General features: G+C 37.8%; 1 protein-coding gene across 1 annotated transcript; it reads right to left on the bottom strand.

Moving 5' to 3' along the window:
- Nucleotides 1–626: 626 nt before the first annotated feature.
- On the bottom strand, nucleotides 627–9,310 carry pyya (peptide YYa). The gene is made up of 4 exons (XM_083566314.1): nucleotides 9,209–9,310; nucleotides 6,698–6,885; nucleotides 2,647–2,727; nucleotides 627–895 (listed from the first exon to the last, which is right to left on the bottom strand). The coding sequence occupies exons 2-4, from the start codon at nucleotides 6,883–6,885 to the stop codon at nucleotides 871–873; spliced, it is 294 nt and encodes a 97-aa protein (XP_083422440.1). The 5' UTR covers nucleotides 9,209–9,310; the 3' UTR covers nucleotides 627–870.
- Nucleotides 9,311–9,763: the final 453 nt, after the last annotated feature.

The raw sequence follows: 9,763 nt of genomic DNA, 5'->3' as shown, positions 1-9,763 counted from the left end.
TCTTTGAAATTACTGTAACTGTTACCTTTACTGTTTTTGGTTTTGTTATTGTTATATAACAGTCCATATTATCTCTACTTCACTTTTGCACATTTATCTGATATATATTTTTTATCTTATTTTTATATTTATAGTTTCATTTATATAAATAACAAATAGTTCCATATATATAAATAATATCCAAAATATTTCTTTCTTCTTTTTTATGCACAATTTACAAAAAATAAATATATATATTTTTTGACAAAATAAAAATCTTGAATCCTCGAGTCTTTGGATGTATTTGGTAACGTGACATTTTGCCTTCGCCTGAATTGATAAACTCGAATCTGTTCCAGCATGACAATGTCTGTGCCCAAAGTCAGCTCCATGAAGATCTGTGTTCCATGGGTTGGAGTGAAAAAATCTCCTACAGAGCATAAACGCTGTAAACCCTATTGAACAGCTTTGGGATGAATTTTTCATTCTTCAGGCCTTCTTTACTGAGGCCCTTGTGGCTGAATGATCTCAAATCTCCACAAAATCTAGTGGACCAACTTTTGTCCTAAACTGCCATTGAGTCTTTGTTTCATTTTAAACCTGTAAAGTGTAAAGACGAGCAGTTCAGACGTCATCTGTCATGTAAACCTTTAATCACAGTTATTGATATGTACAAACAGGAACAATAAATCCTCAGTGAGACACAGTGATGGTTCCAGAGACACGACTTCTCTGTCTAGAAATAAATTATATACAGTTTGATGTGCTGAAGGAGAGATGTGTGACGGGAGAAGAGCGCTGCTCAGGGTGGGAGCAGGGGGCGTGGGGCAGGGAAAGGGTCAGGAGCAGGGAAAAGAGGCACAGCAGACCGATAGGGGGCAGCAGCGAGCATCACCACATGTACAACTCATCATACCTAGGGAGAAAAATAAACAAGAAATACACCTAGATGTTATTACCTTTTCCATAAACATCACTCCATAGTAACATTTTAATACATATTATCATATTATATTACAGTACATTGTGTATATATATATATATATCATTATTATAATTATAATTTATATTTTATATTCTTATAAAAGTATATATTATATTATAAAGCTCAATAATTATAAAGTGCAAAAAAATTTTAATAAATAAATAAATAAATAAATATATATATATAAATTAATAAATTATACATATGCATATACATGTATAAATATTACTGAGGCAAATTTAAATATATTTAAATACATGTTATTTTTTTTGCTATATTTTCCATTATAAGGACCAAATTGTTATAAGGTAAACTAAAATATAAAATATTATATGAGAAATAAAATGTTATGTTATACAAATGTACAGTATATGACCAAACGCTTGTGGAAATCTGATCATTAGATGTTCTACTGGATTTTGTGCAGATTTGTAAGATTTCATTCATCCCAAACGTGTTAAATAGGAGCTCAATGGCTTGAGATCTTCCACTCCAACCAGATGTTCATGAAGGTGGCTTTGTGCACAGATTTGGGTCTCCTGCATCTAAAGACTCTAAAACTCTAGAACCACATATGGGTGGAAAAGCCAATAAAGTGTGCATTAACCTCGAGATCATTATAAATATAGATATAGATATAAAAAAAAAAAAATCTTCTGATTGTGCCGTTGAACAGAAAAATCACAGATATTTTTTTCTAACAGTCCTCTCTTTTTCTCTCTCTCGACTGTTTCTTTCCCTCTCTCTTTCTCTCCCTCTCTCTCTCTGTGATGAGCTCGATGCCGTTTCCTGCACCTTTGAAGTCTGATTTTAATGGTGTGGTAAAATGTCATGGCCTCTCAGCTGTTCGGCATGTGTCATGATCTAAACCCACCTCCGTCCTGACAGGGACAAAGAGAGACAGACAAAAACAGAGAGAGAGACACAGAGAGAGAGAGAGAGAGAGAGAGAGAGAGAGAGAGAGAGAGAGGACGAGAGCACGGACATCAACTTTCCCATCTGTCCCTCTGATCTGCTCCCGGTTGTGAAAGATTCATGAAGTGTGGTATGAAAACTCTGTGTTCTCCCTCTGTAGTGTTTGTTGCTCTGACACGCCTGTGACGCCGTTAATATTTCATTATAGTGACTAAAACCTCTCACAGAGCTCTGATCGAATCCGGCATGCGCTGGTCTGAGAGCCACGGTGAAGAAAATACAAACAAGGAGGTGGGTATTGGGGGGGGAACGTGAGGAACGATTTTTTGTGAGGAACGATTTTTCTGTCACCTGTAAACTCTACAGTACAATGAAAGTTTCGAAAGTGACCAATATTTTGTGTCCAGTATTTCATTTGACTCATTTGATTTGATTTAACACCAGAATGGACAGAATAATGGCAAATAAACATAAAGAAAAAAGAAAAGAGTTCCCTCACAAGACTAGGGATCCTCTGTGAAAATCTGTTGATAATCACCGATCAATTACTCATTCATTTTTCACATGTGTACATTTTATCCATTTAGAGTTACTTTGGTGTTGTGGTACAGCCATGAACAAGCCGAGTTCTGTTATCAGTTTTTAAGGTATAAATCAGCTCTGAGTGTGTGAGCAAACGTGGGTGTGTGTGTGTGTGTGTGTGTGTGTGTGTGTGTGTGTGTGTGTGTGTGTGTGTGTGTGTGTGTGTGTGTGTGTGTGTGTCTCACCTTGATCGCTGGTTGTGCTCATTGTTGTCTCCGAACAGCAGGTCTGCCAGACTTCCCTCCTGAGTCGACCTCTTACCATACCTGAGAGAGAGAGAGAGAAAACAGAGAGAGAAGGTTTGAATAAGAGAGAAAGGTTGTAAAAGATAGAGAATGGTGAAGAGAAAAATAGAAAGAGAGAAGAATAACGGAAGGATAACGGAAAGAAAAAGAGAGAAGAACAGAGAGAATAGGCATAGAGGATAGACATGGATTAAAAGAGTAAAAAAGAGTGAAGCATTGACAGGGAGGTGGAAGGATAGAGACAGAGGATGGAGAGAGAAGCATAGAAAGAGGAGTAGAGCGGAAGAAAGCAAGAAAGAAAGAAAGCAAGAAAGAAAGAAAAAGAAGGATAGCCGAAAGAGGGTAATAAAGAGAAAGACAGAGAGAGGAAGATAGATAGAAAAAAGGGTAGAGCAAGAGGGATATGGAGAGAGAAGTATATAGAGAGAGGAATAAAGAAAGAGAAGGATATAGAGACAAGAATTGAAAGAGAAGGATAGAAAGAGAGAGAGGTGAGAACAAGAAGAGTAAAACGAATATATATACAGAGAAGGAGAGAGAATAAGAAGGATAGAGAGAGAGAGAGAGGGATGTATAGAGAGAAAACCAGAGAGAAGGACAGAAAAACAAACATAGAAAGATGAATAGAGAGAGAGAGAGAGAAGTTTAAAAGGAGAGAGTGAAAGAGAGAAAGTGATAGAGAGAAGCAATAAAAGTGAGAAATAGAGAGAAAGAGAGATAGAAAGAGACCGATAGCAAGAGAAGGATAGGGAGAGAGAGAAGGATAGAGAGAGAAAAAGGTATTAAAGAGAGAAAGATAGAGTAAGAAGGGATAAAGAGAGGGACAGAGAGAGAGAGAGAGAGAGAGAGAGAGAGAGAGAGAGAGAGAGAGAGAGAGAAGAGAGAGAGAGAGAGAGAGAGAGAGAGAGAGAGGAAGGGATAAAGGGGGGGATAGAGAAGAGAATAATAGATGGAGAGGGACAAAAAGAGAAAGATAGAGAAAGATAAAGAGAGGGATAGAGAGAGGGATGAAAGAGATAAAGATAAAGAGAGGGACAGGGAGAGAGAGGGGAATAAAGAGAGGGATAGAGATAAACAGATTAAGAGAGAGAGAGAGATAGAGAGAGAGAGAGAGAGAGAGAGAGAGAGAGAGAGAGAGAGAGAGAGAGAGAGAGGGATGAAAAAGAGAGAGAAGTCAGATATGAGATTGAGAGATTGAGAGAGAGAGAGAGAGAGAGAGAGAGAGAGAGAGAGAGAGAGGGATGAAAGAGAGAGAGAGAGAGAGAGAGAGAGAGAGAGAGAGAGAGAGAGAGAGAGAGAGAGGATGAAAGAGAGAGAGAAGTCAGATATACTACACACAATCAGCTTCTTTCCTTTGACACAGAAAATTTTTTTTCCTTGGATATGAACAAAATTATCACCATCTTTGACCTTCACTAATGAAAACGTCAGAACTTTATATAGCACACACACACACACACACACACACACACACACACACACACACACACACACACACACACACACACCTCTTCATTCTCACTGACTTTACACCCTGGATGAGTTAATTGTGCAGGTGAACAGGGGCAGCGGGGGGGAATGGAGACAGAGGGGTAATTAAGCTGAAGTGGTGCTGAAGTGTCTCTGTGTCTCTGTCAGAGCATGTGGAGAAACATCACAGCTCGAAGACAAGCAGGAGAACTGATTAGAGGAACGACCAGAAAATCATCTCATCGTCTTAAAGCAGGTAAAAACCTCGTTAGTGTATAAATATATACACAGTCAATTACACTATATATAAAACTTATCAGTATAAAGTGTTTTTCTCATCAGCATCGAAATTCCTGACCATAAGATTCCTCTTGAACATCCCACATTGAGTCTCCATTTGCTCTTATAATAAACTCCACTCCTCTGTGAAGATGTTCCACTAGATTCTTCTGAGATTTGTCTGGAGATTTATTCAGCCACAAGGATGTTAGTAAAGTCACTGATGGTGGTGAGGTGAGGAGGCCTGGGGTGGAGTCAGCGTGAAAACCCGATCCTAAAGCTGTTCAAAAGGGTTGGAGATCTATAGCAGGAGATCTTCCACTCCATCCCATGGAAAACAGACCTTCATGGAGCTGGGTTTGTGCACTTTGGGTCACGCTGGAGCAGGTTTGGGTCTCAAGTGAAGGGAAAATTTCATGCTACCAAATGCATCCGAACGACTCATATACAATTCTCAGACTTTGTAGGAACATTCTGGAGATGAACCACATCTGGATCTTAAAATACACGTGTAAAAAAAAAAAAAGTGCTTTTTTCAAGTACCTTTTCTTTTTTGCGTCTATCTGCATCTTCTGATCATAAACTTTTTTTAAGTAGTTTATTTCTCATAAAGGTCGAGGAAGACGTACGTGATGAAGCGCAGAATTCCAAAATACAATGGGTATTCTTTTTTTAAATGTCAGGCAGACATTCAGAAGACATAATCGTGTCAATAAAGTCGCTCGGAGAGTCAGAGATGAAGCTCTGAGCAGGCAAATTTGCTCGGGATTGGATTTTGAACCACTCAGCCTGCGATTGCTTGGCATTTTATAGGCTCGGTGCGCGAACCCGCGGCTCCGTCTGCCTTTTTGGAGCAACCTTTAATGATATTTGATGCTCTGAGTAAAGAGCTGAGCGATGGATAGACTGCAGTGAGTGACAGGAGCATGAGAAAACCTGCAGTGAAGTCCAGGACTTGGAAGATCTCAGACTTAAACCTTTCAGAACCAAAGGCTATATCAGTAAATATAAAAAGAAATTTATATACGTATATATAATATTTGGCAGATCTCATATTTAGAGAAAACTTACAATCATCTCATTCATACAACTGAGCAACTATGGGGTTTAGGGTCTTACTAAGGGGCCCAGAAGTGGAAGCTTGGTGAGGCTGGGACTTGAACCTTTGACCATGACTATTTTGATCAGACGTTCAACATCTTAACCACTGAGCTAACGATCAACTATATGCTATTTATTGTTTAAAAATCCCAAATGCAGTCTAAAATCTGAAAATCTGTAACATACACTATATTGGCACAAGTATTGGGACACCTGACCTTTCCTGCTCTATGTGGTTCTTTTCCGAAATGTTACCACAAATCTGGAGGCGCTCAATTGTACAGGACATCTTTAGATGGCGCTATAATAACATTTTGCATTCACTTCAACTTGGAAACCCAAACCTTTGGCAGCATGGCGATGCCCCTGTGCACAAAGTGAGCTCCTTGAAGATCTGGTGTACATGCTTTGGAGAAGAAGATCTCCTTCTATTGAGCTCTGATCTCATCCGTAATCAAGTCAAGTCAAGTCAAGTCACACCTTTGGGATGAATGTGAACACTGACTGCACCCCAGGTCTCCTCACCTACATCAGTACCTGCCTTTCATAACACACTTGTGTCTGATGAACACAAATATCCATAAGCATACTCCAAAATCTAGTGGAACATCTTTCCAGGAGAATGGAGGGAATTATAAGAGCAAATTGGGACTAAATGATCACATACCGTACTTATGACCAGGTGACCCAATACTTTTGGAAATATTGTGTATCTAAATAAGAATCTGTTTAATACTTAAATCAGAGCCTGTATAACATGTATGAGGAACCGTATATTGTATACTGATGTTCAAACAAAGAAAGATATCAGTATAATAATCTATCTATCTATCTATCTATCTATCTATCTATCTATCTATCTATCTATCTATCTATCTATCTATCTATCTATCTATCTATCTATCTATCTATCTATCTATCTATCTATCCATCCATCCATCCATCAATCCATCCATCCATCCATCCATCCATCCATCCATCCATCCATCTATCTATCTATCCATCCATCAATCCATCCATCCATCCATCCATCCATCCATCCATCCATCCATCTATCTATCTATCCATCCATCAATCCATCCATCCATCCATCCATCCATCCATCCATCCATCCATCTATCTATCTATCTATCACACACACCTTTGCCGGGTGATGAGGTTGATGTAATGTCTGAGAGCCGTGTAGTATTTGGCGAGCTCCTCGGGGGCCGCGTCCTCCCCGGGGTTCTCCGGTTTGAGCGGGTAGGCGTCCACCACGGTGCCGAGGTACAGGAGAACACACAGGAACAGAGAGAAGACCACGGTCCACGACTTCAATGCTGCACTCATCTGAGAACGAGGGAGAACACACATAAGGAAAGAGCTCTCACTTTTATATAAATGAAAATCATGTGATTGTTCTCTTTCTGGAGAACTCGGTAGCGCTGATTTCGATGGCCTAAGACCATTTATCTAGATGGTACAGTGTTTTGCTGTCAAATACTGAATAAGTCTGATCTGGTCTGATCCTGTTCACAATAACCACAGCAGGAGCATTAATACAGCTCAAGGAAGAGAACAGAACAGGCAATAAACAAACAAACAAATAAATAAATAGGATTTCCTAAAATATATAGTCACAATTAAAAAAGCACAAATTGTATATTAAATGCATGTTATTATATTATTATTTTTATATTATATTTTTAGCTATATAATAAAAGATTATATATATATAATAATATTTTCTCATATTTTCATATTTTCTGGAATTTCCCCCATTTTTCATTTCCATAACACGTAAAACACAATTTTGTTTTTCAAGAATTATTTGATTCTAAATCTACCACAGGAGTAAGATATTAAATCAGCTTATTTTAGTTCAGGTCTATTTTTTATTGTTGCTGGTATTTTGCACAATTCCCAACAAGCTACAGTTTAATTACCTCAATAGAGCTTCTATCTTTTAACATTTATACACTCCTATATGACCAAAAAGTATAAAAAATAACGTCATGATTCTATAAATAAATTTGTTATACTGTTATTAGTGCCTTCTGTGTGTATAGACGAATATACTGAAATCAATCCTGAAGGAATTCATTCATTCATTCATTCATTCGTTCATTCAGTTTGATTTTTATTCCCATTGCATTATTAAAACTCAGTCAAGAAATCTGAATATGGATGGACATTGAGTTATTCACTAATGAACAAGACAGAGGTGTTTTCCCTGAGGATGAAACCTTATACCCCCCCCTCAGAATCATATTTTATAAGAGAACGCAGTTAGAAAGCAGACCTGGAATATTAGCCTGTAAAGCACATTTTAGGTGCGTCAATGAATCAAATTGATCACAAACTGATAAGAATCCAATTACCTTTTGACAGAAAGGCACTGATTTGTTCATCGTGTTTATACGTAAAGCATTTTTATCAGTAAAAAGGCTGGTTTCAGATATTAAACTATTTGCAGGGCATCATATATAGTTGGAGTCAGACATTATCCGAAAACTAACTGTGTACTCGGATTTCAGAGATTTAGAAACTTTCTTTAGGACAAGCGAAAATGTTACGCTGACCAGTATGGTGTTAATATTAGTTGTTAAGAAGGATGTGTGTGTGTGTGTGTGTGTGTGTGTGTGTGTGTGTGTGTGTGTGTGTGTGTGTGTGTGTGTGTGTGTGTGTGTGAAATCCTGAGGAGTTTCAGGTGTGTGTGAATGTATGTGTATTTGAAATTCAAAATAGAAATTTCATTGAGCTTATTTATTAACCCTAAATGACTAATGAAGCATAATACCAGAGAAAGACAGTGAATTTATCGTTCAGTTACACTGGAGAAACTTCTGAATATATTACATGTATGATTATGTTTTCAGCTGTCTTTTTATAGACAGATTTTACACATTAATATATTTTAAACCAGTGATTTGGTCCAAATCCTTTCAACTTTTAGAAAACTTTCTTACTGGAATTGAGATTGTTGAGGTTGCTGTCCGTGGTTCTGAATGCACTCACTGTTTATTTTTGTTTGTTTGTTTGTCAGTCAATTTTATTATTTCATAGCATTGACTGGACTTAAGCCAGTTCCACACATTTACATCTTGAGCGTCTCTACAATCAGCGTACCTCATATAAACTCTTTCAGCTCCACACATTCCACAATTATTCATATTTTAGCCATATACAGTATCATAGAATCAAAATAGAATAGAAATAGGAGATATAGGAAAAGGAATTAAACAATAGTGAAATGAAATTCACAATTTGTAGAAAATGGGAACCGTGACATTTGTACTTTGTTGTCTTTTGTAATAGATTTATTTATGAATTTTTTTATTTTTTTGTCAAGTCAACTGAAGATTTAGTGAGCACATCATCTGTGAACAATTTACCCACATCGAATACATCCATGCAATCCAATGATTTTGTTTTTGAATTTTTGTCAAACTGTGAACTTTGCACAGCTGGAATAAATGCAAATTCATGCAAAAGCGCTGGACAGATGTGTCGCAGATGCACTCGCACTACACTTGTATAATAAAGTTGATGTATTTAATTGAATTGGTTTTATAATTTTTTTTAAATCAATGCATTACGAAGGGAAGGAAAGAAAAGCACGCGCCTGGTTTGTACTTCCTATAAGGGGGGGTATAAGCGGAAATAGACTTACTTTCGGTGTTTGGGATGAAGCGGTTGGTTTGAGGTCTGGGTTCTGTTTGAGGCTTGAAGTCCTTAGAGCTCGGAGAGCTGCGCGCGCTGATCGTCAGTGTTGTGCGGATTGCGCCGTTACACGTGCTTTTATAAGCGCCGGGCTCTCCTGGGGGCGGGGGGGATTGTGAGAGCGAGTAAAATACAGAGAGAGAAAGAGAGAGAGAAAGAGAGAGATAAATGCACGAGCGGACTCACGTACACGACATCAAATATGGGATTATTTATTTATTTATTTATTTATTTATTTATTTATTTATTTATTTATTTATTTATGTATCCCTTTGACGTGATTTCAATTAATCCGACCTCAATTAGTTTGTTGCGCGCGCACTGTGCAGAGCGTAATTGGCACCTGTTGCGCGCGCTTTCGCTCATTGAATGACTGACTGGCTTTATGTATATAAAGTGTGTGTGTGTGTGTGTGTGTGTGTGTGTGTGTGTGTGTGTGTGTGTGTGTGTGTGTGTGTGTGTGTGTGTAAAATTATGTCACATATAAATGCCTTGATCTTTTCAC

Source organism: Silurus aristotelis (genome assembly GCF_946808225.1).
Source record: "Silurus aristotelis genome assembly, chromosome: 17".
Lineage (NCBI taxonomy): Eukaryota > Metazoa > Chordata > Actinopteri > Siluriformes > Siluridae > Silurus > Silurus aristotelis.
Note: the sequence above shows the minus strand (reverse complement) of the source record. Positions and strands in the feature narration are given on the sequence as shown.

Bases quoted from the DNA above. Each gene is read 5' to 3' on its own strand.
- pyya (XM_083566314.1), bottom strand. From the start codon at position 6,885: ATGAGTGCAGCATTGAAGTCGTGGACCGTGGTCTTCTCTCTGTTCCTG. The intron at 2,728-6,697 runs GTGTGTGTGATA...TCTCTCTCTCAG, and splicing joins AACCTCATCACCCGGCAAAG to GTATGGTAAGAGGTCGACTC. The intron at 896-2,646 runs GTGAGACACACA...TTTTCTCCCTAG, and splicing joins GAGCACAACCAGCGATCAAG to GTATGATGAGTTGTACATGT.